The 26,718-nt window shown below is 61.9% G+C and overlaps 6 protein-coding genes across 22 annotated transcripts; 5 read left to right on the top strand and 1 right to left on the bottom strand.

Moving 5' to 3' along the window:
* Window positions 1-98: 98 nt before the first annotated feature.
* Window positions 99-2,956, top strand: LOC110485078 (acyl-coenzyme A amino acid N-acyltransferase 2). 3 transcript variants are annotated; one of them, XM_085579944.1, is made up of 4 exons: window positions 99-364; window positions 957-1,426; window positions 1,892-2,094; window positions 2,296-2,956. In XM_085579944.1, the coding sequence occupies exons 1-4, from the start codon at window positions 99-101 to the stop codon at window positions 2,881-2,883; spliced, it is 1,527 nt and encodes a 508-aa protein (XP_085436070.1). In that variant the 3' UTR covers window positions 2,884-2,956. The 3 variants fall into 3 exon arrangements, with proteins under 3 accessions (XP_085436070.1, XP_085436071.1, XP_021411798.3); XM_085579945.1 differs by having other exon boundaries at window positions 109-649; XM_021556123.4 differs by having other exon boundaries at window positions 109-561.
* A 142-nt stretch (window positions 2,957-3,098) lies between these two features.
* On the top strand, window positions 3,099-8,335 carry ZP1 (zona pellucida glycoprotein 1). 4 transcript variants are annotated; one of them, XM_085579929.1, is made up of 11 exons: window positions 3,099-4,254; window positions 4,441-4,562; window positions 4,634-5,939; window positions 6,039-6,182; window positions 6,271-6,455; window positions 6,647-6,744; window positions 6,910-7,037; window positions 7,107-7,296; window positions 7,369-7,519; window positions 7,742-7,826; window positions 7,908-8,335. In XM_085579929.1, the coding sequence occupies exons 1-11, from the start codon at window positions 3,996-3,998 to the stop codon at window positions 8,024-8,026; spliced, it is 2,787 nt and encodes a 928-aa protein (XP_085436055.1). In that variant the 5' UTR covers window positions 3,099-3,995; the 3' UTR covers window positions 8,027-8,335. The 4 variants fall into 4 exon arrangements, with proteins under 4 accessions (XP_085436055.1, XP_085436054.1, XP_085436053.1 ...); XM_085579928.1 differs by having other exon boundaries at window positions 6,910-7,296; XM_085579927.1 differs by having other exon boundaries at window positions 6,039-6,744.
* Window positions 8,336-8,343: 8 nt separating this feature from the next.
* Window positions 8,344-12,393, bottom strand: PRPF19 (pre-mRNA processing factor 19). The gene is made up of 16 exons (XM_021555945.4): window positions 12,209-12,393; window positions 11,935-12,084; window positions 11,612-11,688; window positions 11,400-11,541; window positions 11,240-11,313; window positions 11,067-11,129; window positions 10,940-10,981; window positions 10,780-10,854; window positions 10,582-10,657; window positions 10,318-10,427; window positions 10,024-10,179; window positions 9,877-9,946; window positions 9,509-9,594; window positions 9,111-9,281; window positions 8,895-9,000; window positions 8,344-8,802 (listed from the first exon to the last, which is right to left on the bottom strand). Exons 1-16 carry the CDS (start codon window positions 12,225-12,227, stop codon window positions 8,705-8,707), a joined length of 1,515 nt encoding a protein of 504 aa, XP_021411620.1. The 5' UTR covers window positions 12,228-12,393; the 3' UTR covers window positions 8,344-8,704.
* Window positions 12,394-12,518: 125 nt separating this feature from the next.
* Window positions 12,519-14,678, top strand: TMEM109 (transmembrane protein 109). The gene is made up of 4 exons (XM_085579952.1): window positions 12,519-12,579; window positions 13,363-13,590; window positions 13,697-13,799; window positions 13,884-14,678. The coding sequence occupies exons 2-4, from the start codon at window positions 13,378-13,380 to the stop codon at window positions 14,252-14,254; spliced, it is 687 nt and encodes a 228-aa protein (XP_085436078.1). The 5' UTR covers window positions 12,519-12,579; window positions 13,363-13,377; the 3' UTR covers window positions 14,255-14,678.
* Window positions 14,679-15,272: 594 nt separating this feature from the next.
* On the top strand, window positions 15,273-21,410 carry TMEM132A (transmembrane protein 132A). The gene is made up of 11 exons (XM_031504873.3): window positions 15,273-15,430; window positions 16,265-16,473; window positions 16,549-17,136; window positions 17,213-17,568; window positions 17,966-18,124; window positions 18,201-18,393; window positions 18,463-18,606; window positions 18,680-18,882; window positions 19,097-19,373; window positions 19,584-19,775; window positions 19,852-21,410. The coding sequence occupies exons 1-11, from the start codon at window positions 15,376-15,378 to the stop codon at window positions 20,932-20,934; spliced, it is 3,459 nt and encodes a 1,152-aa protein (XP_031360733.3). The 5' UTR covers window positions 15,273-15,375; the 3' UTR covers window positions 20,935-21,410.
* An 82-nt stretch (window positions 21,411-21,492) lies between these two features.
* CD6 (CD6 molecule) lies at window positions 21,493-26,441 on the top strand. 12 transcript variants are annotated; one of them, XM_085579940.1, is made up of 12 exons: window positions 21,493-22,578; window positions 23,742-23,801; window positions 23,879-24,199; window positions 24,268-24,567; window positions 24,655-24,723; window positions 24,821-24,955; window positions 25,053-25,175; window positions 25,261-25,356; window positions 25,447-25,527; window positions 25,609-25,755; window positions 25,997-26,155; window positions 26,237-26,441. In XM_085579940.1, the coding sequence occupies exons 1-12, from the start codon at window positions 22,524-22,526 to the stop codon at window positions 26,332-26,334; spliced, it is 1,644 nt and encodes a 547-aa protein (XP_085436066.1). In that variant the 5' UTR covers window positions 21,493-22,523; the 3' UTR covers window positions 26,335-26,441. The 12 variants fall into 12 exon arrangements, with proteins under 12 accessions (XP_085436066.1, XP_085436058.1, XP_085436059.1 ...); XM_085579932.1 differs by having other exon boundaries at window positions 21,493-23,801; window positions 24,268-24,723; XM_085579933.1 differs by having other exon boundaries at window positions 21,493-23,801; window positions 25,447-25,755.
* The last annotated feature ends 277 nt before the right edge of the window (window positions 26,442-26,718 follow it).

Raw genomic sequence — 26,718 nt, forward strand, 5'->3', positions numbered from 1 at the left:
GGGATGTGTGGTTGTGAGCCGGGATGGAGGGGGATGGGGGAACAAAGGGGTGCACCGGCTGGAAAATGGGACTGCAGGAATCAGTGTGAAACCCTGGGATGGGAATGTGGGGCCCTGGAGCTTCATCCTGGGTGACAGTTTTGGGGGGGAAATTGGAACGGGGTGTGTCCCATCTGTGTCCAGGACGGGGGGGTGCCACAGGGAAAGTGGGGACTGGCAGGAATTTCAGGGTGCGGCCGGGGCCAGGCGGGCACGGGGTCATGGGGCAGGAGGGCTCTGCCCTCGACATTCCCGGGTTAATGATTTCCAAGGACTCCTCAAACTCTCCCTCTGCAGAGCCCACGGCCAGGCTTTGCCCAGCGGGGTAAGAGAGGGAAGCTGGGGCCCTGGGGGGCCGGTTTCCTGGTGGGACGGATGTGGGAGAAGCCGTGTCTCCTCCCAGGGCTGGACTGGGGCCAATATCCCTGTTCCCAGCCTGCCGTGCTGCACGGAGGGGAGCGGGGCGCCTGTGGGACTGGGGCGCTCCGAGCCTCTGGATCCCCACCCTGCTCCGGCTCCAGGGTGGGGAGGAGGAGAAGGAGGGGGGAGCGTGGGTGCTGGGAATGCCGGGGCTGGGAGACACATGGAAAAGGGGTGTCCCGGCTGCTGGGTGAGTTTTGGAGCAGAGGTTTGGAGTCAGGGGCGGGAGGTGTGGAGGGAGGGAGGGGATGGGGATAGGGAAACAGAGGACTCGGATCAGGGAAGGAGGGGACAAGGACCAGGAAAGAAGGGACAAAGGACCACGAGGGGATGGGGACATGGGAAAAAGGGATAGGCACAGGGAAGGAGAGATGCCAGCAGAACTATCTGGACCACAAACTCCACCCTGGAGGTCTCCCGTGAGGATCCCTGGCTCCAGGACCCTGCTACCAGCCCCCTCCTGGGTGTGGGACGCTCAGGGTGATTCCTGTTCCCAGGTGCACCATGGTGGAGGTGACAGTGACACCGCAGTCCTCGCTGGCCGACCGGCCAGTGCAGATCCGGGTGCGGGGACTGTCCCCATCCCAACTTGTCACCCTCCGGGCCTGGCTGAAGGACGAGCAGGGCGAGTGCTTCCAATCCCGCGCCTTTTTCCGCGCTGACGAAGCCGGAGAGGTGGATCCCGGGCTCCATGCTGCCCTGGGGGGCAGCTACTCCGGGGTCTGGCCCATGGGGCTCTTCTGGTTCCTGCAGCCCGACACCCTTTTCCGACGGCTGGTCAAGCGGGATGTGGCCGGCAGCCCCTTCCGCGTCCGGCTGGAGGTGTTCGACGGGCTCAGCATGGGCACGGATCCCCGGGAGCAGCCGCTGGGATCCTGCGAGGCCGAGCGGTGGTACGTGGGCCCCGGAGTGCAGCGAGTGCCCATCCGTGAGGGAAGGGTCCGTGGCGCCCTGTTCCTGCCTCCTGGTGAGCACTGGGGAGTGGGGAATTCCGGGATATCCAACCTCGGGACTTGCAGGATGCTTCTTTTGGGAGCCCTTTGGTGCCCAACCTTGGGAACCCTGGGATACCCAGCCATTATTCCCTTGGGATATTGAACCTTGGGATTCTGGGGATGCCAAACATCGGGACCCCTGGGGAACAACGTGGGGACTCCTGGGATGCTAAACCGTAAGATTCCTCAGTTTTCCAGCCCTGGAAGCCCTGGGATAACAAACCTCAGGGCCCCTGGGATACCCAAAGTTTGGATTCTTTGGTTGTCCAGCCTTGGGATCCTTGAGATCTCGAACCTTAGGATGCTGGGATGCCCAGCCTCAGGACCCCCTGGATACTGGACCTTGTGCCCTCTGGGATGCCCAACCACGGAACCTCCGGGATGCAGGACAGCACCGGTGGCTCCCCATCCCTGACATTCTCCCTGTGTTCCCACAGGTCCGGGCCCCTTCCCCGGAGTCATCGACCTGTTTGGGGGTGCGGGGGGGCTGATCGAGTTCCGGGCAGGGCTCTTGGCCAGCCAGGGCTTTGCCGTGCTGGCCCTCGCCTTCTTCGCCTACGACGACCTGCCCCGAGTCCTGGCCCAGCTGGATCTGGAATATTTCGAGGAAGCGGCAGAGCTGCTCCTCCGGCATCCCAAGGTGAGTCCTGGAGTGTCATCCTGGTGAGCAGGATGTCCAGGTGACCGGGATAATGTCCTAGGGTTGTCCCGAGTGCTGGGAATGTCCCAGGAGCTGGGGGATATCCCATGAGGACATCCTTGTCCTGGCACCCAGGGCTGTCCCAGTAAATGTATTATCCCTGTGTATTATCCCAGCTGGCTCCATTTCCTCTTGCTTCAGGTCCGAGGCCCCGGCCTGGGCGTGGTGGGTGTCTCCAAAGGTGCAGAGGTGGCCTTGGCCATGGCCACCTTCCTGCCACAGGTGGTGGCCACGGTGTGGATCAACGGTACGAGCTTCCTGTACGGAAACCCGCTGCTCTACAAGGAGCTCCGCATCCCTGCCATCCCCTACTACACCGAGCGCGTCCTGTTCACCGAGGTGGGAGCCATGGACAACTCGGCCATCTTCCCCGACCCCCGGGATCCCGCCCACCGCGCCTCGGCCATCCCGGTGGAGAAGATCCGGGGAAAGGTATTGTTTGTGGTGGGAGAGGCCGACCGGAGCTTCAACAGCAAGCTCTTCGCCGAGCTGGCCCTGGCGCGGATGCCGCCGGAGAGCGGCCGGATCCTCTCCTATCCCGGCGCCGGGCACCTGATCGAGCCCCCCGGATCCCCCCTGTGCAGCAACTCCAGCATCCGGGGCACTCCCAGGCCGTTGGCGTGGGGGGGAGAGCCCCAGCCCCATGCCCGGGCCCAGGAGCATTCCTGGCAGGAGATCCTGCAGTTCTTGGAGCTCCATCTGGGGTCGGTCGCCGCCATGAAGCTGTGAGGGGTGGGGAAAAGGGCTTGGGATCACCGGGATTGTCACTGCGGGGAATAAAGTGTCACTGGTGGCTCCTGCCTGTGCTCCTGGGAGATGATGTGTGGGACAAAGGGTTGGACACAGATTTAGGGGATATATTGGAGATATTTGGGAGATACATCAGATATATGTTGGATACATGTGGGATATATATATGGGATATATATTGGACATGCGGGATAGATCTATTGTGTATATATATCAGATATATATTGGACATATATATATAGGATATATATTGGATACATATGGAACATATATAGGATACAGAACAGACAGCTCAGACATATATTGGACGTGTATAGCACATATATAAAATATATATTAGACATATCTATAATGTATCTAGGACATATATGGGGCACATATGGCCAATACCAGTCCAGCTGTGGCTCTGGGGACACACTGCTCTCTGCAGCTGCCCTCACTTCCAGAGGAGGTTTGAAGGAACCACATCCAGCCCCTGGCTCCTCATGCCCTCCCACCAGGATCCCTGTGCTCCTGGGAGCTGGCATGACCCCGTTCCCACACCCAGGGCATGGGACAGGGAGTGGCTGTGACCGTCACTGCGGGAAGGGTGGGGAGGGGTGTTGCTGTTTAATCCGCAGTAAAGATAAATCCCAGAAGGGAAACATGGGGAAAGGTAGGCAGAGGGAATGCATGTGGAGGACTTTGGATTGCCCTGTTGCACTGTCAGCAGGGTACAATCAGGGTGCAGCAGGGATTTGGGGTAACTGGCCTATTCCTTGTCCCTCAGACATCACTGGGGCCATGCCAATGTGTCCCCTGGTCCCGTGGCTATTCCAGGAGTGGTGTGGTCAGAGGTCACCACTGTCCCCACTAGCTCTGGGGAGGTGGGCACACACCCGCCTCCTCTTTTCCCCCTGGATAACTTAATCCAGCTGGGCATCCCGCCTGGCACCAGTTCCATTCCCTGTTCACCGGGACAGCCTCCAAGTGTGGGATAAGCTTGGTTTGTCCCTGGTCACCGTGACACAGCCACAGGAGGTGACCACAGGGCTGGGGCACTGAGGTCACCGGCAGCACGGGAGCGAGGAGACCCGGGCAGGGCTCATCCCATGGAATCAGCTGATCCTGATCCCCCCTCCTCCCTGCATCCCAGCCATCCGGATATAAATCCACACCGCAGAGCCCCGTGCTCCGTCTGTGTCACCGCCATGGGACGGAGCTGCTCCTTCCTCCTGCTCCTCTTCCTCCTGTCCCCATGGCCCAGAGCCACCGTGGCACTCCTGCAGTACCGCTATGACTGTGGAGAGTTGGGAATGCAGCTCCTGGTCTTCCCATCCCATGGCCGTACTGTTCACTTCAAGGTTCTGGGTGAGTGAGGGGACTCCCTGGATCCCCTTGGGGTGCTGGATTTCTCTGGGATTCCCCTCAGTCCTGAAGTGTTTCCTGGTGATGGTATCCCAATGGGATGAGCCCAATGGCTTGGATGAGCTGCTGCTGCTGCCTGGGGGGTTTCCATGCATGTGTCACTTGCCCGTGTCCATGGTGTCCCTGCAGACGAGTTTGGCTCCCACTTTGACGTAGCCAACTGCTCCATCTGCCTCCACTGGCTGAATTCCAGGGAGGATGGTTCCGTCATCTTCTCCTCTGGTTACAAGGGCTGCCACGTCCTGTTCAAGGTGATGCTCCCGTCCCCTCTGCTGTCCCCTCCAGCAGGATGGGGGTGACTGTCCCTCGTGTCCCCCCGCAGGAGAACCGCTACGTCCTGCGGGTGCAGCTGGAGGAGCTGCTGTCCAGCGGGATCTCGGTCACCTCCTACGAGATCAACATGACCTGCCCCAAGCCAGGTGGCTCTGAGATGCTCCCAGATGGAAACCAGGAGAAGAGCCGGGACAGCGGAGTCCTGATCTCCCACACTGGTTTGCACCAGGTCTCCGAGTCCTCCCTTACCCTTACGGGATCCCACTTCACATCCCAAGATCACGTGGAGCAGGTTCACACCGTGGGACAGTACCAGCCCAGCTCAGTGCTTCCTGGGATCCAGCACCATTCCAGTCCACCCCACTCGGGGCTTCTGTCCCAGCCTGGTGGGGCTCATCCTGTCACCCAAATCCAGGGAAGCTTCTTCCGCCCAGCAGTGCAGCCCTCCCAACCCGGGGGGCAGAGTCAGCCAGGGAGTCTTCGCCCAGTGCTTGTATCCCAAAACCATCCCAGTTTGGCACATCACGGGAGTCAGACCCAGCCAGGGCACCTGCGTCCAGGGTCTGTATCCCAAAACCAGCCTGGGATGGTGCATCCTGTGGGCCAAAACCAACCAGGGATTCGCCCAGGGTCTGTATCCCAAAACCAGCCTGGGATGGTGCATCCTGTGGGTCAAAACCAACCAGGGATTCGCCCAGGGTCTGTATCCCAAAACCAGCCTGGGGGTCAAAACCAACCGGGGCAACTCCGCCCACCGTTTGTATACCACAACCAGCCTGGGGGTCAAAACCAACCAGGGATTCGCCCAGGGTCTGTATCCTACAACCAGCCTGGGGGTCAAAACCAACCAGGGCAACTCCGCCCACCGTTTGTATACCACAACCAGCCTGGGGGTCAAAACCAACCAGGGACTCGCCCAGGGTCTGTATCCCAAAACCAGCCTGGGATGATGTATCATGGGGGCCAAAACCAACCAGGTACTCGCCCAGGGTCTGTCTCCCACAACCAGCCTGGCTTGACCTCCACTGGTGCCCAGACTCCAGCAGGATTCCTGCACCTGGGACCTCAGCCTCTAAACCAGCCAGGAATATCTCGTCCCAGTCATCACTCCAATTCCCAAACTGGGCTCCCAGGTCACACTGGGCTGCTCCATCCCGGCCATCCCAGCCCGGCTTTGGTGCACCCAGGACTCTCATCCTGGCCAGGTTTCATCAGCCCTGGACTCCAGGCTGAGCCGCAGCCAGGCCTGGGACGCCCCGGGCTGCAGCCCCAGCCTGGATTGCTGCATCCTGGGATTCACTCCCAGCCCAGCCTGCTGCAGTCCACAGCGCTCTTCTACCCCTCGCCAGGGGCAGGTAAGGCAGGAAGATGAGATGCTGGGACAAAGGGGAACGGCCTCAAGGTGCTTTTCCAACCCACATTCCATGCTATGTCCCCTCTCTGCTTCCCCCCAGGAACGCAGCTGACGCGGGAGCAGTGCCAGGTGCCGGCGGGCCGGATGCCGTGTGTGGCTCCACAGGGACGGGATGCATGCCTGCAGGCGGGATGCTGCTACGACGACATGGACCGGACCACACCCTGCTATTATGGGAATACCGGTAGGACACCCGGAGGCACGTCCCAAAATCCCTCCCTGGCGCCCGGAGAGGGTGTTCAAGGTGATGGAGCCCCTCCGTGGTATCGCAGCCACTGTGCAGTGCCTGCTGGAGGGACACTTTGTCCTGGTGGTCCCGCGGGGAATGGTGGCCCTGCCGTACAACCTGGACAGCGTGCGGCTGGCCAGCAGCCAGGCGGGATGCGAGCCCCTCCGCGTGTCCGAGGCCTTCGTCATGTTCCGCTTCCCGGTCACCCACTGCGGCACCACCGTCCAGGTAGGGCAGGAAAACCCCGGAGAACCCCCAGGTGGGCACGGTGGGGTCACTTCAGGATAGAAGTGCCCCCAGGATGCTCCCAGTCACTCCAAAACTTCAGGATAAAGAACTCACCCCCATGCTGCCTCCTGCCTCAAATCCTGATCCGTGCCTCCCCCAGGATGTTTCCCATTCCAGTGTTCCCTACACAGGTGATTGAGGACATGCTGGTCTATGAGAACCAGCTGATCTCCACCATCGATGTCCAGGGATCCCGCCGTGGCTCCATCACTCGGGACAGCGTCTACATGTAAGGGAAGAGGGTGGAAAAATCAAGGCAGAGAGCCTGGATTCCCTCTTGGATCAAACCAGCCCTCACTCCTGCCACGTTCCTGGTGGTGTCCCCACAACCTGGGCTGAGGGGGCTGATGGAAGATTTGGGAGTCTCCCATCTTTCTCTCCCTCCTTTCCCCAGTCTCCGAGCTCGGTGCATCTACAACTCCAGCGACCTCCTTCCCCTGGGAGTGGAGGTGGCCGTGCCCCCCACAGTTGCCCCCCTGGCCATGCCGGGCCCGCTGGGGCTCCAGCTGCGGATTGCTACCGGTGAGTGCTCCCCATCCCGCTCCCCATCCCGCTCCCCATCCCGCTCAACCCCTCCCAACATTCCCACAGATGAATCCTACAGCTCCTACCACGCCGTGGGTGACTTCCCCCTGGTGAGGGTGCTCCGGGACCCCATCTATGTGGAAGTCCGGCTGCTCGAGAAGACGGATCCCAACTTGGTGCTGGTGCTGCACCACTGCTGGGCCTCCCCTGGCTCCCATGCCACATCCCAGCCCCAGTGGCCCATCCTGGTGGAGGGGTGAGTGGAAAAGGATGGGAGGATGGAAGTGAGGGGATGTCACTGTGCTGACTGTCATTGTTTCCTGCCCAGGTGTCCCTTCCAAGGGGACAACTACAGGACACGGCTGATTCCAATGGGTCCGGCCTCTCCAGAGCTGCCCTTCCCCAGCCACTACCAGCGCTTTGTCATCTCCACCTTTGCCTTCGTGGAGCCCCCTGGAATGGCTGTGCTGGAGGGGGAGGTGAGGGTTATCCCCCTGAATCCATGTGTTGGGAATCTCTCATCCCAACATCTCCAAACCCACCCCAGCACTGACCTTGCTTGCAGCTGTCCAGTCTCTTCCTGTTGGGCAGCTCACGCTGCTTTTGGGAGGTTCCCCGAAGCTTGGGGATGATTTTTGGGGGTCTCTTCATGCCTGGGGACCCTTTTTGGGGATCCTCACTGGCATTCCTGTGGCTCCCAGGTGTACATCTCCTGCAGCGCCTCCGTGTGCCACCTGGCCCAGCCGGAGCCCTGCCGGCCCTCCTGCCAGCTGGGAGTGCCCTCACGTGAGTCTGGGAGCCTCCAGGGATTTTAGGAAGGCCTCTGCATGTCCCCCTCTTCCCAAGCCAACCTACTGCTCCCCACAGGAGCGCGGAGGTCTCCGGGGGACAGGAGGACAGGTGACAGCATGGGGACAGTCACGTCCCAGGGATGCCTTGTCTTTTCTGAGGTTCCCAAGAAACGGGGAACTCAGCAGAGAGGCTGAAGGGTGAGTGCCTTCTGCTCCCTAAAAACCCCTTCATCCCAAACACCCCTTCATCCCCCTAAGTTATCTCCTCGCCCTCTTCCTCCTCACAGCTCCAACCTCTACCTGGATGCTGTTGTGTTGGATGTCTCTGGGAAAGCTGGAAAAATAAAACCAGTGCAAAGCACGGCTCTAAGGGTGTTTTGTCCTTGGGATCAGAGGAAAGAGGGTCTCTCATCCCCATTCCCAAGCTGGCAGCAGCCACAGATCACCCCCCCCGCCCCAAAATCCCACCCTGCTACAACCCAGTCCTTCACAGGAGCCTTTTCCAGCTAGGATGACAGGGAATAATTCTTTATTTCCATACTGAAACTAATTAACTGCTTACAAAACTGCACAGTCCTCCCTTCCCTCCCTCCTTTCACACATCCCGGCCTCAAACTTCCACCAGCACCGGGATTGGGGTTTTTTGTCAGACCAGTTACAAGCACAAAACAATCTAAAGGCAGAAAACACACAGAATTAGGGAAAAAAACTAAACAATAAATTCATGGAGCACAGGGAACGCAATGCCCAACCTCCCTTGTGCTGACACCTACAACAGGGGAGTTTGATAATCCCACCTGGATAATCCCACATTGGATATGCCCACCCACCTCCCACCCCGAATCCCAAAAAATGCCAGCCCCGCTTCCAGGGCTACAGGCTGTAGAACTTGAGGCTCCGATCCATGCCTGTGGAAGCGATGAACTTGGCATGGTGGCCGAAGGCCACTCCTGTGGTCAGACCACTGTGCTCTGGGGATGGAAAACAATTCATGGTCACAATTCCAAGTGGATTTTGACCCATTCCAACCCCAGCCACTTCCATGATTCCCACAATCCCTCACCTGTGAAGTGGAGGATCTCTGTCCACTGCTTGCAGATGTAGATCTGGACATCGGTCCCGCCCAGTGCCAGATAGGTCCCGCTCTGGTCGAAAATCAGGGATTTCACCTGCGGAGAAGAATCACAACGAGGCGCTGAAAAAAGCTCCAAATGGCCTTTCTGGGATACCACAACCCCTGGAACAGAGACGCTGTGGGGAAAAAAGGGACATGACGCACCTCAAAGTTGTTATCCAACTGCAATGTCTTGAAGTTCTTGAGCTTCCTCAAATCCCAGAGCTTGACCGAGGAGTCGTCGGCTGCCGTGGCCAGGTAGTATCCGTTCTCGGAAAAGGCGATGCTGGTGATGGGGCCGGAGTGTCCAGGGAAGTTGGCCACATTGGTGCGTTCCTGGGGACAAGGTGGTCAGAGGGAATCACAGCGCTGGGCTGTGGCATCGTTCCCAACCGCCCTGTGTGGTCACGGTGTCACCAGTGGCTGCCCTGCAGCTGGAATCTTGGGATTTTTGGAGAAACTTCCAAAAACATTCCTCAAAGTCCTGCTCCTTGGACTGATCCCCAAGCCAAGCTCAGACAACCCCAAACCCCTGTTCCCGCACATTCCCATTCAGCCCTTACCTTCAGATCCCAGATCTTGATTTGGGAATCCATCGTTCCCGTCCCAAAAATGAGCCCGTCCGGGTGGAACTGGGCACAGGTGAGAGCTGCGGAGACAGCAGGAGAATCAGATGCTTAGGAAGACTCAGAGGGCTGGGAAGACTCCCAATAGTGTTGGGAAGATTTGGAAGGCTCAGGAGGGTTGGGAAGATACAGGGAGTTGGGAATATTTTGTGAGCTGGTAACACTCAAGAAGGCTGATGAGATTGGAAGGGTTGGGAAGACTCAGGAAGGTTGGGAAGGCTACCATGCCCACCCCCAAAGGAGCTCTCATGAACTCCAGGAGCCAAGGGATGCCTGGAATGGGGATAATCAATTCCAAAGCTTACCACATCCAGAGCTCTCATCCGTCACCTTGGTGAGGACACGGCCTGTCTGGATATCCGAGAAAGCCCAGTACTGGGAGAGAGGAAGAGCGTTGGATACGGGAGGGGTGGGAAGCAAAGGTGGGATGTGTGGGATGGGGAGGGATTCACCTGGTCATCCGAGGAGCTGAGCAGGTAATCACCCGTGGCGTGGAGGCTGAGCCCGGTCACGGAGCCCTCGTGGGCACGGACCACCTGGACACAGGAGGCGTTGGGAACGGACCAGATCCGGATCGTGGCGTCGGGAGAAGCCGAGAACACCAAGTCCTACACAAGGAGAACACCAGAAGGTTCACACGGGAAGAATTCACCTCTGCGAGAGCTCCCAGCAGGAGATTCCACCAGAGGAGGGTCCTGATACCCAGATCTGAGGAATCCTGGAAGTGAGGAAACAGCCAGGCGCACCTGGGATGGGTGGAAGACGACGCTGGTGACTTTCTTGGTGTGGCCCTTGAGCGTGGCCAGGATCTGCTCCGAGCTCTTGTCGAACACGATGACGTTTTTGTCGGCTCCACCTGGAAAACCGAGCGGGAAGCGCTGGGATGGGAGTGCAGGGCCAAGCAACTCCAAATCCACCTGCCTTATGTCCCTTGTGCCCCTTCAAACTCCCAAAAACACAGAGAAGGAGACCCACTCTCAAGTGGGAAACCCCCAGGAAAACTCCCTTACCAGTGAGGATCTTGTTGGTGTCGGAAGGACACAGATCCAAGGCAAGAATTCCTGGGATGCTGGCACTGTGCAGCCCCTATGTGAGAGAGGAGAACTCCAAATTAATGCCACGAGCAGCAAAACATCCCACGAGGAATCAAAAAGGGATTCCCAGCTCCACGTAGGAGTTTCCCAGTCCTTTCCCATCCCGGCACTCACCACGTGTGAGGCCACCTGCCGGTACTTGCTGAGCTCCTCTGGCTTCACCAGCTCCTCCGGGACCGTCTTGCCCCTCTGGAAAATACAGGGATAAACATCAGCCTTGGCTGGAGCACGGTACATCCCAGCTCCCTCCAAATCCTTGGGTAAGTCCACTCACCTTCTTACGCTCCGTGGTCAGCACCGTGGCCTTGTCTTGGAGCTGGAAAACAAGAGGAGGGTGGGCACAGACCGGGAATTCTGCGATGGGAAGGTGGAGAGGGCAACACGCGGAAGGCTGTCCCTACCTTCTGGATGATCTCCGGCGTCATTCCCGCCAGCTCTCCCAGATCCATGGCCTCGCCAGCGCCCTGTGTGGCACAGAGGGAAGAGACGTGCAGAGAGGGAATGCGGGAGCAGTGAGTGGGAAAAGGGTTGGGAATGAGAGGGAAAAGGACCAGGATGGGGAGCAGGAACTCACGGCCACGTTGGGCTGCGCTGACGGCACTGCCTGGGGCACGATGAGCCCGGCCTGAGGCTTCAGCGTGGCCAGAGCTGCAAAAACACAACAGCTTTAAAGGAAAACCGGGATACAGCACTTCCCAGCACCCCTTCCCGGGAACGCCACGCGTCTGTGTCACCTTCTCTGGCGGCAGTGACCTCCTTGGTGAGGCGGGCGATGACCCTGCAGGCGGCATCGTGCTGGTACAGGGCGTGGGACAGCTCCTGGCGCGTGGTCTGCAGCTGCTGGCGCAGCGTGAAGCTGTGCAGCATCACGGCGTCCTGCCGGGGAGCACCCGAGTCAGCCAGGGAGCGGCGGGACCCCGGCCCCGGCAGCCCCCCCGGCACTCACCCACTCGTCCTGCAGGGCTTTCAGGATGGCCGGGATGCTGGTGGCCGAGGGGGGCTTGGGCCGGATCGGGTGGGCGACTGGAAGAAAGACGGACACGTCACCCGCGTCCCCGATATCCCTACGGATCACCGCGTTCCCATCCCTCACTTTTCCCGTTCCACCATCCCTCCTTTACCCTCTCCTTCCCAGCCTCCACAGCCGAGTTTGGCATCTCAGCCCCAGCTCAGCAAACCCCAAAGCGCCTCGGGCGCCACCATTCCCGCCCCCGGGAGAGCCGCTCTTCCCGGGAGAGCTTTTCCCACTCCCGTTCCCGATCCCGGCACCTTTGATGTCGATGAGCTGCTCCTCGGACAGCGGCTGGTTGTTGACGGGGTCGGTGCCGTTCTCCGCGATGTACTTCTCGATCAGCCGCCGCTCGTACACGTGGTTGGACACCGGCGACACACACGGGTGCTCCGGGACCTCGTTGGAAACTGAGGGCGAAAGGGAACGGCGGGATGGGACGGGAACGGGGGCTTGGGAACTCCCAGCCCGGTGATCCCCCGGTGACCCCGGCTGGGATCCCCCATTCGGTAACTCTCGCCCCGCCGCACTCACTGGAGCAGATGAGCGCCATGGCGGAGGCCGGGCGGTCGCGGCGCTCCGGTTACGGCCCCGCTGCCCTTCCGAGGCTGTTTCCGGTTCTCCTTTCCGGTCCGGGGTCCCGGTTCCGGTTCCGGTTGGCGCGCGCGGCCCCCGCGCCGCTCCCGAGCGCTCACGCGGGCGCCGCCGCCGGAACCGGAAGCGCTCCAGGCATCCCCCGCGCTCCCCCCCTCCCCGCCGGCGGGAACGGCGCTTCCCGGCGTGCACCGCGCGCCGCCGCCCGCCTGCGGCTGTTGCCATGGTGACGGCGTTCCCGGCACGCCCCGCGGCGGCCCCGGGGACTACAGCTCCCGGCGTGCCCCGCGGCCGAGCCGAGGGAAGCCCCGGTGAGGGGGGGTCGGGGGGGACCCCGGGGTGGGGGCTGGAATTCGGGGAAAATCGGGGGAAATTCGGGGAAAGTGGGGGGGAAATGGAGGGGAAATGGGCGGGGGGGGGCTCCAGGAGGGGATAGGCGGGATGAGGGAGCCGCGGTGGGGGTTCCTGGGGGGATCCCGGGGGAATCCTGAGAGGTGGGGGGGACAGTGGGAGGTGGGTACAGAGGGGCCTGGGGGGATCCTGGGGGGATCAGAGGGATCCCAGAGACCGCGGAGATGTGGGTGGGGTGCGCACAGAGGGATTTGGGGAGCCAGTGGGCGCTGGGGAGATCCAGGGAGGACTGGGGGGATTTTGGGGATCGCGAAGGGTGGAGGGCCCTGAGGGGGGGCGGGCACAGGGGCGATCGGGGGTTCCAGGGGAATGGGGGAACTGGGCGGGGCTGGGCACACTGGGACTGGGGGGATCCCGGGGGGATTGGGGAGAAGTGGGGAGCACGGGGGGGTCTCAGGAGTGGCAATGGTGGCGGTGTCCCATCCCGGAGCACCCCGCTCCCTCCTTTGGGAAGGACTGCCCCCCCTTCCCAGCCAGGCCCGGCGCCCTTGGTTGTGTCCCGCTGACTTGTCAATCCCAAAAATAGCCGGGACAGCCAGGCCTGTGCTGGGGGGGGGCATGGAACTGGGCTCTGGGGCCTCCAGCCTCCCCTCCTGCCTGGGGAACCCCAAAACCAGCAAGTGGACCCCAAAACCAGCAGGGTTTTCCCCTCCCAGCACCCCCACATCTCTCTTTCCCCACAGATCCCGGGTTCCAGGATGGGGAGTGCCGTGGGGCACCGGGCCCTGCTGGCCCTGCTGCTGTGGATCCCATTCCTCATGGGATCAGTGGGGGATGGAGCCAAGGATGGCCAGGAGGGATTCCGGGGACACGTCACCACCTCCGATGACCTGCTGCTCCGGCTGGGAAGATCCACTTGGGACACCCTGGAGAGCTGGGTGGGACGCCAGCCCCTGCAGATGGTGGCGGAGGTGGGATCCTGATTCCCAACCCTTCCCTGGAGTTCCTCGTGCAGGGACATGGGGGGAGTCTACATTCTCTTTTCCTGCTTCCTTATCCCACCATCTTTCCCCACAGAGCCTCTCCACCGCCCTCTGGATCCTTTCCTCTGGGATCTCAGCAGCCCTGACCACACTCTGTGGGATCCTGGGGGATCTCCTGGCCACTTCCAGCATCAATGGTGAGTGGGACTCACCCCGTGGGATGGCTCTGGCCCCCATTCCTGGTGCCACCGCCACCGCTGACTCCCAGCTCCCATTCCCAGGCCACCGGCTGGTCCGAGCGGCAGCGCTATCTCCCGGAGAAGTCCAGAGGGTGCTGCTGTGGGCAATGGTCGCTCTGGTGGGATCCTGGATGCTAGCCCGGCTTCGAGGGCTGCTGCTCCCACTGCTCCGGGGGCTGAAGCTTTTCTTTTTCCTCGGCGCCTTCCTGCATGTGGCCGCTTCCCAGGAGAGCCCCACGGTGCAGGCGGGAATGCTGGTGGGGCTGTGGGTGCTCTACACCTTCCTGGGCAGCCTGGTGGCAGCCCCGGATCCCAGCACCCGGCTGGATGCGGCCGTCAAGAGCCTGGAGTGGAAGGTGGAGGAGCTGCGGCGGCGCCAGAAGTTCGGGGGGCCCCGGAACCGGGAGGATTGAGGCCCCCTAAAGCTTGCTCAGAGCTTGGCTCCGTCATCCTAAGCATCCCAAGCGTGTGTCCCCCCGCTCCACTGAGCCCCCCGCACCCCCTCCTCTGCTTTCCGGTTCTCCCAGGGGTCCTGGGAGTGCCCCATCAATCTGGGAGGGGCCCAAAAATCAGGGGCTGTGCCTTGCCACATGTGCCACAAGTGCCTTCACCCCAAAAGCCAGCCAGCCACGCACCCCAAATGTGGGAGAGGAGCTCCCACATTCCCTGCTCGCCAGGGATGTTGTCCCAGCCGTCTTGGGGTGCAGAGGGGATCCCATTCCCCATCCCGGGGGTTCTGCTTGTTTTGGGGTCCCCCCACTGTCAGGTTTTGGGTTTTCAAGCTGCTTTTTAAACGGTTTTGATAATGTGGTTTGGAATAAAGAGGGATTTATCCGGCCTGGCCCCGCTGCTTTCCCATGGGAAGGGGGTCAGGGCTCAGAGCTGGCCCCCCAGTCCATTTGGGGTGGGAAGGGAGGAGGAGGAAGAGCAAGAGGAGGAGGAGGAAGAGGAGGGTGGTTTGTCCATGCCAGGATCCCACTGCCCTCCAGCTGCTCCTGCTGTGCTTCCCGCTGGCTCTGTGCCCCTTGCCATGGATGTCCTTATCCTTCCCATGTCCCCGGTATCCCTGGTGGAAGAGGGGAAGATGGATGGCAGCTGAGGGAAGAATTCCCAACCCTCCTGCTCTGCTCCATGGGTCTCCCTGTGGCTTGGGGTGTCCGGTGCTGGGTGGGGCTGGGAATGGGATGAGGAGCAGGGATTGGCATGGGGATGAGGAAGAGGAGCAGAGATGGGGATAGGGAGTGGGATGAGGGTCAGAATGGGGAGCAGGGATGGGAATGGGGAGCAGGAGGGGGAGCAGGGATGGGAATGGGGCGTAGGATGGGATGTGGTTCGGGCTGTGGAGCAGGAGCCAGAGCCCCGGGCACGGCCGGGCTTTAGGACCCGGCGGGACAAGGCGGCGCCGGTGCCGGTCCCGCCCCGGCCCCATTGTCTCGGCGCGGGGGCGGAGGGACGGGAGGCACCGGCGGAGCGACAGGAGGCACCGGCGGCACCGGTACCGCCGGCACCGGCGGAGGGACCGAGCCCTCCGGCCATGGCCTCGGCGCCCCGGCTGGCGCTGCTGGCCGCCGCCCTGCTCTGCGCCCCGGGTAAGTGGGAACGGCACCGAGAATGGCATCGGGAACGGCAGCTGGCACCGGGAACAGCACCGGGCACCGACCCCGACCCGCTCCGCACCCCTCCCGCCGTCCTGCCGGGATTCGCTCCCGCGTGGTTCCGCAGCCCGGGTCGATTCTCTCCTTTCCCCACGTTCGAGGTCCCTCCGTTCCGCCAGGATCCCGGGAGCCGGGGCAACCTCACCCCCTCCTTCTCCGCGTTCCCCGGGATCCACGTCCCCCATTCTGCGGGGATCCGTGCCCCCTCCCCCGCCTGGGATCCCGAGGGGGTCACCCAGGCAACGTGGGATCCGCTGGGATCTCGAGGGGGGATTCTCCTCCCAGTCCCCACGGGAACCCACCGCCCGAGGGACTCCCCCCCGCATCCCGGGATCTGCCTGGCTTCTCCCCGCACACCTGATCCCCTAGGTGGGATCAAATCCCAGCCGTGAGGAAGCCCTGCATGGGCATCCAGGTGGGATCTGCTCCCTGTAATGAGGGATCCCTTTGATCTGGGCACCATGAGGACACCGTGAACCTGGATCCCACCCTGCAGGACACGGTGCCAACGCTCTTCCCAGTGGGGAGTGCATTCCCACAGGGAACAGCCAGGACTGGGGGAACCGAGTGGCCCCCCCAGTCCTGATGCAGGGATAGGATAACCCTGGGATAACCATGGCAGGGGTGACCTCAGAATGAGGTGGCCCAGGCAAGGGGTGACCCTGTGTGCTGCCGCAAAGGTGGGCACAAAGACCCCCACCTGCCACTCTTGTGCATTCCCATTCCCACTGTGTCCCTGCGGGATGTGACACGTCCTTGTCCCTGCAGTGAGGGGTGACGGGGAGCCCCCGGATCCCGTGTTCCTGCCAGCGGAGCTGGAGGTCCTTGGAGTGCCCGAGTCCTACCGGCTGCAGAGGGTGGATCAGGACGTGGCACCCAACTCTTCCCTGCACACCCGCTCCGAGACATTCCTGCTGCTTCGTGCTGGATCCCAGGCCCTGGTCCAGGCCACCTACGCCCCGTTCAGCATCCGCCAGGTAACCAGGACTCCTGTGTTCCCTGGGCCACCCCAGGGTGTCCCGGCCCCCACCACCATCCTGGTGTCCTTACAGGAGGTGTCCATGGAGAGCCCCCCCGGCTCAGCAGTTTGGGCCATCCGCGCCGTGTCCCTGGAGAGCTCTGTGTCCCCTGCTGAGCCAGTGGCACGTGTCCTCTTCCATCTGCATGGGCCCGACTGGATGGCTGGGAAGCAGGATCATGCTGGGACTCGGAATGATCCCAAGGACTGGGACCATCCCGGGGTCTGGGATCACCCTGAAGTCCGAGACCACCCTGGGGGTCAGGGTCACCCCAGGGACTGGGATCATCCCAGGGAGCAGGACCACCCTGGGGTCCAGGATCACCCCAGGAACCAGGACCACACTGGGGATCGTGACCACCCTGAGCAGCAGGACCACCATAGAGTCCGGGATCACCCCAAGGACTGGCATCACCCCAAAGACCAGCACTACCCTGGGATCCACAATCACCCCAAGTACTGGGACCACCTCAAGGACCAGAACCACCGTGAGCAGCAGGATCACCCTGGGAGCTGGGATTCTTCAAGGGATTGGGATCACTCCAGAGCTCAGGATCTCCCCTGTGTCACCCTCCACGCTCACCACCACGGGCGGGTGGCCCGGGGGACATGTCGTCTGCAGGTCAGTGCCACCCTGGGGCCCCTGGGGACCCACATCTCCCCCCCAGCCTAATCCCAGGACCCCCTTTCCCCTGCAGACCCCACTGGGCGTGTGCGTGGTGGAGCTGGAGATCCCTCCACGCTGGTTCTCCCTGGGATCCCTCCATTCCCACCGGAGCCGCCGGCGGGATTCCGACCTCGTGGAGCCTCCAGAGCGCCCAGAACCGGCTGAGCTGCACTACAGCGTGGGGGAGTGCGGGGGTCGGGAGCGGGAGGCTCCCAGATTCCTGGGAACGCTGGAATTGCGGGCAGGAGAGCCGGAACAGCGGCAGGAGGTGCGGCTGGATGAGAAGGTGCTGCTGAGTGTCCCCAATGTCCCCCTGCGGCCCGGGCAGCGCTTCACGGCCACCATCGCCCTGCGCCACAACTTCACTGCCAACAGCCTGACCCTGAGGTGAGAGCAGGGACAATGGGGACAGCGGGACAGTGTGGGACTCTATGTGAAAGTGTGTGACAGCGTGTGGAAGTGTGTGACCGCGAGTGACTGACACTGTGTGCCAGTCTGTGACATTGTGTGGCAATTTGTGCAGTATGTGAACATTTGATACCATGCGCACTGAGTGACATTGTGTGACAGTGTGACTGTGACACAGTGTGATACCAGCTGACAGGATCTGATACTGTGTGACATTGTGTGACTGTGAGTGACACTGTGTGACAGTGAGTGACACTGTGGGACGCTGTCTTACACCACATGGTGTGACACTATTTAACAATGTGTGACATTTTGGGGCATTGTGTGACACCGTCTGACAGTGTGTGACACTGTGTAACACTGTGTGCTCCCACAGGATCAAGGCCAAGAAGGGCCTGCAGGTGGTCTCCGCCCATCCCACAATTCCCAGTGCCTGGAGTGTGCACCTGGAGCGTTCCCGTGGTCCCAAGCACTCCACGGCCGTGGTGACCTGCCGGCGGCTCGGGGACGTCCCTGCCAACTCTGACAGCTCCAGGTAGGGAATATCCCAATACCCCCACCCCGGTGGGAATTATGGGTTGTTCCACCCTGATCCCAGTGCGGTGATGCAGGGTGTCCGAGCCGGCCACGTTCCTACACCTGGATGTGGCAGTGGAAAACGGGACGGGGGGGCTGGCACCAGCGCGGCCCCTCACGTGGCAGGTGGAGTATCCCGGCCAGGATCCCGAGGCACAGAAGGACAAACTGGTCTGGGAAATCCAGGTGTCGGAGCGGGATGTCCGTGCCCTTGTCCCACTGGTGCAGGTGGGTGTCCCCATCCCATTCTAGCCCTCCATCCTGTGGGATGCCCCCCTCATCCCGCTGTACTTCCAGGAGCTGGAGATCCTGAACACGGCGCCACTGACCGGGATCCCCCGCGTTATCCCAGTCAAACTGGTGGCTGTGGAAGCGGGGGGTGGAGTGTCCGAGCTCACGGATCCCGTAGGATGCGAATCCGCTGACAAGCAAGTGCTGCAGGTGAGTCCTGCTATCCTCTCGTCATCCCGCCTCACCCTGGGAGATTCCCATGGAATTCCGCGTGCCCTTGCAGGTGTCGGATTCCTGCGACCTGGTGTTCGTGGGGGGCAAGGAGAGCCGAGGGGCACGGGGGGCCCGCGTGGATTTCTGGGTGCGCCGGCTGCGGGCAGAGCTGAGCTTCTCCGTCTGGGCTCCGCTGCTTCCGCTCCGTGTCCAGCTGGGAGATCCCATCCTGGAGCAGCTGCGTGGCTGGAGACTGCCTGGCGGGCCTGACAGGTGAGGCCTACAGAATGGGATGGTGAGAAAAGGGGGAGACGGGAATGGAGCCAGGACCTAACATGTGGGGATGCATCAGTGAGCCCCCAGAAACACTCCTGTGTCCCAGGATTCTTGTCACCCTGTCCTGCCGTCCCTGTTCCCCTGCCCCTGGGGAACCTCTTGTCACTCATCCTGGGACTCTTGTCACCCTGTCCTTGTCCCCTGTCCCCAGTGCCATGGTGGAGTCCGAGGACCCCGCAGAGGAGCCGGAGCGGCGGGCGCGCGGCTGCCGGCCCCAGTTCCAGCGTACGGGGCTCCGTGTCCTAGCACACTTTGTGGCCCACCCCCTGGATGGTGGCCGTCACCTGTCCTACCTGCCTGGCCCTGAGTGGCTCCTGGATGTCACCCACCTGGTGGCTGCCCGGACCCGTGTTCAGGACCCCCGTGTGGCCTCACTGGAAGCGGGGGCTGTGGTGGTGGGCCGGGAGCCTGGAGTCACCTCTGTGGAGGTAAATGGGGGAGGTGTTTGGGGGACCCTGGGAAGATTTGGGGGTGTGGGAACATTGCAGGGATGGAGCTGGGGGACTGGAAATGATCCCAGTAGCAGCTGGGCAGGATACAGGGAGAGAGGGAACTGAGGAGCTGGAAGGGCTGGCACAGGATGGGAAGAGGAAATAGCGGCCGTGAGGAATGTTGGGGGACTCACAAGCTGCTTCCAGGTGCGCTCCCCGCTCTCTGACTCCATCCTGGGGGAGCAGATGCTAGTGGTTTCTGAGGAGAAGGTGACGGTGACAGAGCTCCACGCCCAGGTGGTGGCTGGGCTCTCCTTATCCCTGCGGACACAGCCGGATCATCCTGCTGTGATCACCGCCACTGTCCTGGGGACACCCACGCTACGGGCCCTCAAACAGGTGAGACGGGTGGGGAGTGACCTCAGTCGCCCCAGTGTCCCCCAAACCTCTGCCATCCCGCTTGTCATCCTGCCAGGAAGCGACCCTGTCCATCTGGTTGTCCTTCTCCGACCACACGCTGGCCCCGCTGGAGCTCTACGGGTGGCACGACGTGGCCTTGACCGTGACGTCCCTCGACCGCGCCGTCGCCACCGTCAGGGGCTCCCCTGGGGTCCCCGCTGCCCACCCATGGGTGGTGGCCGAGGGGCCGGGCCGGGGGGCCCTGCTCCAGCTCAGCCTGCACCCCTCGGATGTGTGCCGGCGTGGCCGGCACCGCGCGGCCGCCCTGGCCACCGGCAGCGCCTGGCTCGAGGTGGGGGTCCCCTCTCCCGGGAGCCCCCGGCCCTTCCCGCGGGCTGAGGGTGCCATGTCCGGGGAAGCGGTGACCGTGGGACAGAGGGACCCCGCGGGCGTGGGGCCAGCAGCCACCAAGCTCCAGGGGTCTTCCTCGGAGGAGGATGAGGAGGAAGGCTACGGACGCAACCGTGCCGGCACGGAAGAGGAGGAGGAGGAAGAGGAGGAGGAGATGGTGAAGGCTCCGGAGCGGGTGACTGACCTGGAAATCGGGATGTACGTGCTCTTGGGAGTCTTCTGCCTCGCCATCTTCATCTTCCTCGTCAACTGCATCTTCTTCGTGCTCCGCTACCAGCAGAAGGAGCTGCCCGAGCCGGGCGGGGCCCCCTCGGCCCCGCAGCCCCACAACTGGGTGTGGCTGGGCACCGACCAGGAGGAGCTGAGCCGGCAGCTGGATCGGCAGCAGCTGGATCGGCCGCAGCCGGATCGCCGGCAGCCGGAACCCCCGGCATCCCCGGGCCCCCCGTGTGGCTGCGGGGGCCCCCCGGGCTCCAGCGAGGACGGGGCTCCCCCCGGCTCCCCGGCCCCCGGCGCGCCGCCGCCCCGCAAGGAGGGATCGGCTCCAGGCGGCGGCCGCAGGAAGCGGGTGGAGTTTGTCACCTTTGGCCCCCCCCGTGTCCCCGAGGAGCCCCCCCCGGCCACCCCCCACGTCCAGTCTATCCTGGTGGCCAGCGAGGACGACATCCGCTGGGTGTGCGAGGACATGGGGCTGCGGGATCCCGAGGAGCTCCGGAGCTACATGGAGAGGATCCGCGGCAGCTCCTGACCCCGAGGGGTGACTCCCGGACCCCCCAATTCCCGGGCAAACCAGTAAGGGCCCGACCTCCTCCCCGTGCCGTGCTGGGGGGACACCGACCCCCCTTCCCAGCGGGATGGGCCAGGGACCACTGGTGGCCTCCTGGGACCACCCCGAGATGCCCACAGAGGGTGAGGGGGGGTTTCCCAGCCCTATCCTTACTGGGGCGGGATCCCGGTGGCACCGGAGAGGAATTTGGGATGCTCTTACTGCTTTGGGTCTCATTGCGACATGGTGTTCATAGTGGTGATGATGATGGTGGTGATGATTCCTGTGGTCTGATCCCGGGGGGGATCCTGTGTCCCCCCCACTCTCACCCCGGCCACGCATCCGTTTTGTACACATTTTTTATCGGGAATGCCCGGGAAGGGGCTGCCAGGGACTGGTATTTATGGAAAATTTTTAATTCTGACGTTGTTACAAAATTAAAGTATTTAAAAAACCAATTGGGATTCTCCTCCATGCCATCTCCTCTGATCCTGACACCGGGTCCCACCCTGCCCCCATGGCAGTGCCAGGCTCCTGGGAATGGGCACGTGCCCTTGACCTTGGCTCCACGTGGGAGTTGGTCACGGGATTGGATCCAAGGCTGGGCCTGGCTGTGGCCCAGCTGGGGTCACCTTGGGATAAGGGATCTCCTTGCTCCCTCTCCTGCCATCCTCCTCCTCCCCCTTTCCAACCCCAACACCAGCCTGGTACTGCATGTCCTCCCCATGGCCAGTCCCCGACATTCCCAAATGTCCCCTCAGCACCTCCCTTTATTGAGGGATGCCATGGGAATTCCCACTCTTCCAGCTTCCCAGTAAGTCCCAACAATCCCAAGACACCTGGGTAACAGCAGGAGATCCCCCACCCCATCCCCCTGCTCCCAGCTTCCCCAGACTTCCCCAAACCCCGTTGAGATGGGCTGGCTGGAGTCCTGTCCCAGCTTCCCAGCATTCTGGATCCCCAGGTGTTCAGCTGGACCCCAGCCCTCACCCACGGTGGGGATCAATATCTCCTGGGATGCCCCACCTCCCATCCATGGAAATTCCAGCCCTACCCCTCCCCTAATATTCCTGGAGGCTCCTGGGGTGATCCTGATATGCTGGAAGATGCTCAGGATGTGGAGCTGCAGGTAACATTGCCTCCAAAAAATAGAGAGAAGAGGGGAATTCCTGTCTCTTCATCACCCCACAGATGTCCCACATCTCAGGAAGCCCCGAGTCCCCCCATGCCACCACCACAAATTGACGACCCGGAGGCACAAACGAGCTGCAGATCATGATGGCTCCACCAGATCTGTATCCCCCGGGGTGGGAGCACCAGATCCACGAGGCTCCCATGCCCCGCAGGGTCTCTGGGGTCCCCAAAACCCTGCTTCCTCCCCGCCAGGGCAGGATGGAGCCACCCCATCACCCTCCTCCACCCCACAGCACTGAGTCGGCTTCCTGCCCTCTGCCACACTCCCGGAGCTGCCGGAGCACGGGGACACGACCAAGCCACGTCCCCAAGCTGCTGAGAGAGGAGCCCCCCAAATCCCAGACCCCTGAATTCCATGGGGCTGCCCCACTGAGGGGATGGGGGAGCTCTGCCTGCTCTTAGTGGCTCTTTCTGCCGTGGCACTTGCACAAGGTATGTCACTGTCCCCATCCTGGCCCTTGCCGTCGCTCTCTTGGGACCTTGGCGTGGTGGAGCCACGGATTTGGGGACCTGCCACCTCCCTGGGATGGGGAGCACTGGAGGTCCTGGGGGGTCCCCAGCAGGGGTGTCAGTGCTGAAGGATGCTGCCCTTTAACGCACTGAAATGGAGGGAAGGGGATCCCCTGAAAGGGTATCCTAAGCCTTGGGGATTCTCCTCAGGGTTAAAAGGCTCCCTTGGGTCACCCCCAAAAGCACCCTGGGATCCCCCAGAAGAGGACCTAAGCCCCTAAAGGTGCTCTCGGAGCCATCCCACCTACAATCCCTTCATGAACGGGGTGACTCTCACGGCCTAAAGCCTAGCCTGTCTCTTTTGTGTTCCCTGGATTTGGGATGGGATGCCACCTGTCCTCCCCACCCTGGCAGGATTTGGGATTGTTTGGTTGCCAAAATGTCTGCCAGGAGCTGCTTCGAGGCCTCCAATTGATCAGGAAACGGCCCCATCACTCCATTTCCGCCCTTCTCACACCTCCATCCCCACCTGGAGCAGCTCATTCCCACCCTCTCCCCTCATCCCTGGCCTTTTCCTTGAACATTTTAACTCCAACCCACGCCGCACCAGCTCTGGTGCCTCTTCCCAGGATTCCCGCCCAAGCAGCCCCCTGGAGTCTCACTTCTGGGGCTGAATCCTTCCCCCTGGAGGAGCCAAATGGGGCATTTTTAGGGATAACTGGATCATCCACTCACCTGTGGCTCTGGAATGGGTGTAGGCAGGTGGGTACAGACAGGTCCAGCCCCTCTGTGTCTGCAGGGACAAACCGGAAGGCGGGAACAACATGGATGCAGGATGACATCCCAATTTTCAGCTCTTCCACTGCTGAGACATCTTCCAGTATTCCCATATTTAAGGTCAAATTCTCCCAGCAGATCCCACACCAGGATTTAGCCCTGAGAAACATCCTGGGGCACTCAGGGATTGAGTTTTGGGATGCAACAGCTCTATGACCACTTTGCCAGAGCACGGGGGTATTCCCGCTGTGCCACTCACAGCTGGGAGAATCCTCTTGGCCACATTTTGGTGGGTTTGGGATGCACTCCTCCAGACTGGGAATCCTGGGGGGCTCAGCTCCTCATCCCTCTGTCCTTTCTCCCCGCAGTCCCCACAGAAACGACGGGACCTCCCAGTACTCCGACCGGGAACACCTCAGTGACGCCAGGTGAGTGTGGGAGGGCGAGGGACATCCTTGCGCTCACTTTTTGGGATTCTGGGATAACGCCAGGTCACCCTTCCCAGTGCATCTCCCAGGTCCCAGAGCGCTGCGGCTGGCGGGCGGCCGGAGCCGCTGCGAGGGCCGGGTGGAGCTGGAGCAGGAGGGGACATGGGGGACGGTGTGTGACGACGGCTGGGACATTCCCGACGCCGACGTCGTGTGCCGCCAGCTCCGGTGCGGCCACGCCGTGCGAGCCCCCGGCAACGCCACCTTCGGCCGCGGGCACGGCCCCATCCTCCGGGATGAGGTGGGATGCGAGGGACACGAGCGGGACCTCTGGGAATGTCCGGCCGTGCTGGAGCACGACTGCAGCCACAAGGAGGACGCCGGCGTGGTTTGCTCAGGTGGGTTTGGAATATTCCGGAGCCGGGGATGTGGGTGGCGCATCCTCATCTCTGTGCTCTTCCCGCAGAACACCAGGAGTGGCGGCTCTCCGGAGGCCGGGACGGATGTGCCGGCAGGGTGGAGGTGTTTTTCCGTGGCACTTGGAGCACGGTGTGTAACAACAGCTGGTACGAGACGGAGGCCACGGTGCTGTGCCGGACGCTGGGATGCGGGGATATGCTCCAGCGGCCTGCCTTCAGGCACACGCTTCCCGGGAAGATGACGTACCTGTGCGGGAGTCTGGAGCCCTCGCTGGCACAGTGCGTCTGGGTCTTCAATAAATCCGCTCCCTGTTACCAATCCTGGGCTGCCGGGGTCATCTGCAATGGTACCGCATCCTTCCCCATGGGATTTGAGGCGCGGCCTGGGTCCTGCTCTCTCCCAAGCATCTCATTTCTGTTCCCGCTCTTTCCAGGCTCCCAGGGTTTGCAGACACCAACGCCCGTGGCTGAGGTGACGCCCAGGAATGTCACGGTCCTGCACGGTGAGTGCCTGAGCCCGTGGCCGTTCCCTGGGATCAGGGTAAAATTCCCGGGAGGAAATATTCATGTGGGATGAGCTGTGTCCGTTCTCTGTCCCAGCGGAGGAGGAGACCCCAACCCTGGGGACACCAGTGGACAGTCCCCTCTTTGTCGTGTGCCTGGTGCTGGCTGCGCTGCTCCTGCTCTCCGTGCTGGCCTTTTCTGCTGCCCTGCTGAGGCTGAGGAAGAGGAGCGGTAAGGAATTCTGGATCCCGGCACAGAATTAGGACACAACCTCAACTTTTTGGGCTCAGCTCAAGCCATGGAGTGGTGCATCCCCTTGTCCCCACAGCCGTGTCCTCCTTGGGAATACCCATGCCAGTCCTGGTGACCCACAGCTCCCAGAGCCCCAACACACACTCCAGGATCCCCAATGACTACAGGGAGAATCCCACCAGTCTTCCCAAAGGATCAGGTGGGTCTGGCAGGTCCCCCCAGGGGCTGTGGGGCCAGAGGTGCTGGCTGGTGACAGATGCCACATCGCCTTGTCACCCCCCCAGACCGTCTGGTCACAGCCATTTCCAAGGATTCTGATTCCGACTCGGAATATTATGAGTTCAGCAGCAAGCCTCCCGTCGCCCTGTCCACCTTCTACAGTGAGCATCCCACTTCCTCTGGGATCCCTGACACCCTGTCCCGGGATCCCTGTCACCCAGGATGTTCCCACCCCACTCCCCTTCCCATAGACTCCCTGCGCCACCATCCCCGGGAGGATCTTCTCCCTCTGAGACCCAGCCAGGACAGGATGGAGCCACTCCCTGAGGATGGTAAGACCCCCATGGATGGAAGGCTGGCCACCCCTTCTTCCAATGTCTTTGTTCCCACATTTGATGTCCTTATTCCCACAGAGCCGACCAAGCCGAGCGCCCCGCTCCGCAGCTCCTCCAGCTCATCCTCATCCTCATCCATGGAGCCCTATTGGAATGGCAGCATTCCCCCCCCTGCCCATGGCACCCCGTGGCACCCGGCAGCCTCCGGCCATGGCTGCGGCACAGGTGGGAAGTGTGGGAGCAGGGATGGGAGCAGGGATGAGGAGACCCCAAGGATGGGAGAAAGGGATGCAGAGACCGCAGGGATGGGGAGGGAATGGGGGTTCAGGGACCCCAAGTAGAGGAGCAGGGATAGAGGGACCCCAAGGATGGGAAGATGGATGAGTTCAACCTCAGTGAGGAAATGGGACCCCACGGAGCAGGAGCAGGGCTGGACAGTGCCAGTCAGTGTCTCTGTTCCTCCCAGTTCCCCCAGTTCCCCTGGCAGCGCCCACCCCAGTGCCCTCCCAGCCCTGGGTACCTGCAGCTCCGGCAGATCCCGACGGCAGCTCCAGCACCTCCTCGGGGGAGTGGTACGAGAACGTGCAGGAGCCGGAGCCCCCTGGAGATCCCTCCTCACATCCAGGTGAGGATCCCACGCTGGAGGTGGGGCACACAGGCAGTTCCAGGAATTCCCAAATCCTCCTGACGGGCTCTGTTTCTGCAGGCTGGTCAGATCCATCCTGTCCCTCGGGGGAACACGGGGAGGATCCCGACTTTTCCGAAGGCAGCGACTATGATGACATCCAGGACTCTGCCTACTGAGCCTGTCCCACCACTCCAGAGGCCAAATCTCCTGGAATTCTCTGGCTATCTCCTCCAGAATTCTCCAGCCATCTCCTCTGTGCTGCCATTAAAAGCTTTTCCCACCATGTCCCTTGTCCATAGAGGTGTCAACATCCCCACAGTGACCCCGCTGGGCCACCAAGTGCTCCCACTTGCCCATTAAGTGACACAAAGATGGCCAAATATCCCACTCCCAGCCCACAGGAGCAGGGAAGGGGGCAGCAGGGCCCCAATCCAGCTCCATAGCACCAGGGGAGGGAATTAATCTGCAGGAAGGGCGGACATGGAAGTCCCACATGTCCCCCCAGAGCTTGCCTGCACCTTTCTGAGACAGTCCCCATCCTGGGAATGTGCTGTCCATAA

The sequence above is a fragment of the Lonchura striata genome, chromosome 5 (assembly GCF_050655825.1).
Source record: "Lonchura striata isolate lonStrDom1 chromosome 5, ASM5065582v1, whole genome shotgun sequence".
Lineage (NCBI taxonomy): Eukaryota > Metazoa > Chordata > Aves > Passeriformes > Estrildidae > Lonchura > Lonchura striata.

Coding starts and splice junctions, on each gene's coding strand:
- LOC110485078 (XM_085579944.1), top strand. CDS start 99: ATGGGAATGTGGGGCCCTGGAGCTTCATCCTGGGTGACAGTTTTGGGG. Junction 365..956: donor GCCAGGCTTTGCCCAGCGGG/GTAAGAGAGGGA, acceptor TCCTGTTCCCAG/GTGCACCATGGTGGAGGTGA. Junction 1,427..1,891: donor CGCCCTGTTCCTGCCTCCTG/GTGAGCACTGGG, acceptor GTGTTCCCACAG/GTCCGGGCCCCTTCCCCGGA.
- ZP1 (XM_085579926.1), top strand. CDS start 3,996: ATGGAATCAGCTGATCCTGATCCCCCCTCCTCCCTGCATCCCAGCCAT. Junction 4,255..4,440: donor TGTTCACTTCAAGGTTCTGG/GTGAGTGAGGGG, acceptor GTGTCCCTGCAG/ACGAGTTTGGCTCCCACTTT. Junction 4,563..4,633: donor GCTGCCACGTCCTGTTCAAG/GTGATGCTCCCG, acceptor GTCCCCCCGCAG/GAGAACCGCTACGTCCTGCG.
- PRPF19 (XM_021555945.4), bottom strand. Junction 11,130..11,239: donor CAGCGCAGCCCAACGTGGCC/GTGAGTTCCTGC, acceptor TGTGCCACACAG/GGCGCTGGCGAGGCCATGGA. Junction 10,428..10,581: donor CACCAACAAGATCCTCACTG/GTAAGGGAGTTT, acceptor TCGGTTTTCCAG/GTGGAGCCGACAAAAACGTC.
- TMEM109 (XM_085579952.1), top strand. CDS start 13,378: ATGGGGAGTGCCGTGGGGCACCGGGCCCTGCTGGCCCTGCTGCTGTGG. Junction 13,591..13,696: donor CCCTGCAGATGGTGGCGGAG/GTGGGATCCTGA, acceptor CTTTCCCCACAG/AGCCTCTCCACCGCCCTCTG. Junction 13,800..13,883: donor GGCCACTTCCAGCATCAATG/GTGAGTGGGACT, acceptor TCCCATTCCCAG/GCCACCGGCTGGTCCGAGCG.
- TMEM132A (XM_031504873.3), top strand. CDS start 15,376: ATGGCCTCGGCGCCCCGGCTGGCGCTGCTGGCCGCCGCCCTGCTCTGC. Junction 18,883..19,096: donor CTGCCTGGCGGGCCTGACAG/GTGAGGCCTACA, acceptor CCCTGTCCCCAG/TGCCATGGTGGAGTCCGAGG. Junction 19,374..19,583: donor CTGGAGTCACCTCTGTGGAG/GTAAATGGGGGA, acceptor AGCTGCTTCCAG/GTGCGCTCCCCGCTCTCTGA.
- CD6 (XM_085579930.1), top strand. CDS start 23,573: ATGCAACAGCTCTATGACCACTTTGCCAGAGCACGGGGGTATTCCCGC. Junction 24,724..24,820: donor GAATGTCACGGTCCTGCACG/GTGAGTGCCTGA, acceptor TCTCTGTCCCAG/CGGAGGAGGAGACCCCAACC. Junction 24,956..25,052: donor GAGGCTGAGGAAGAGGAGCG/GTAAGGAATTCT, acceptor TTGTCCCCACAG/CCGTGTCCTCCTTGGGAATA.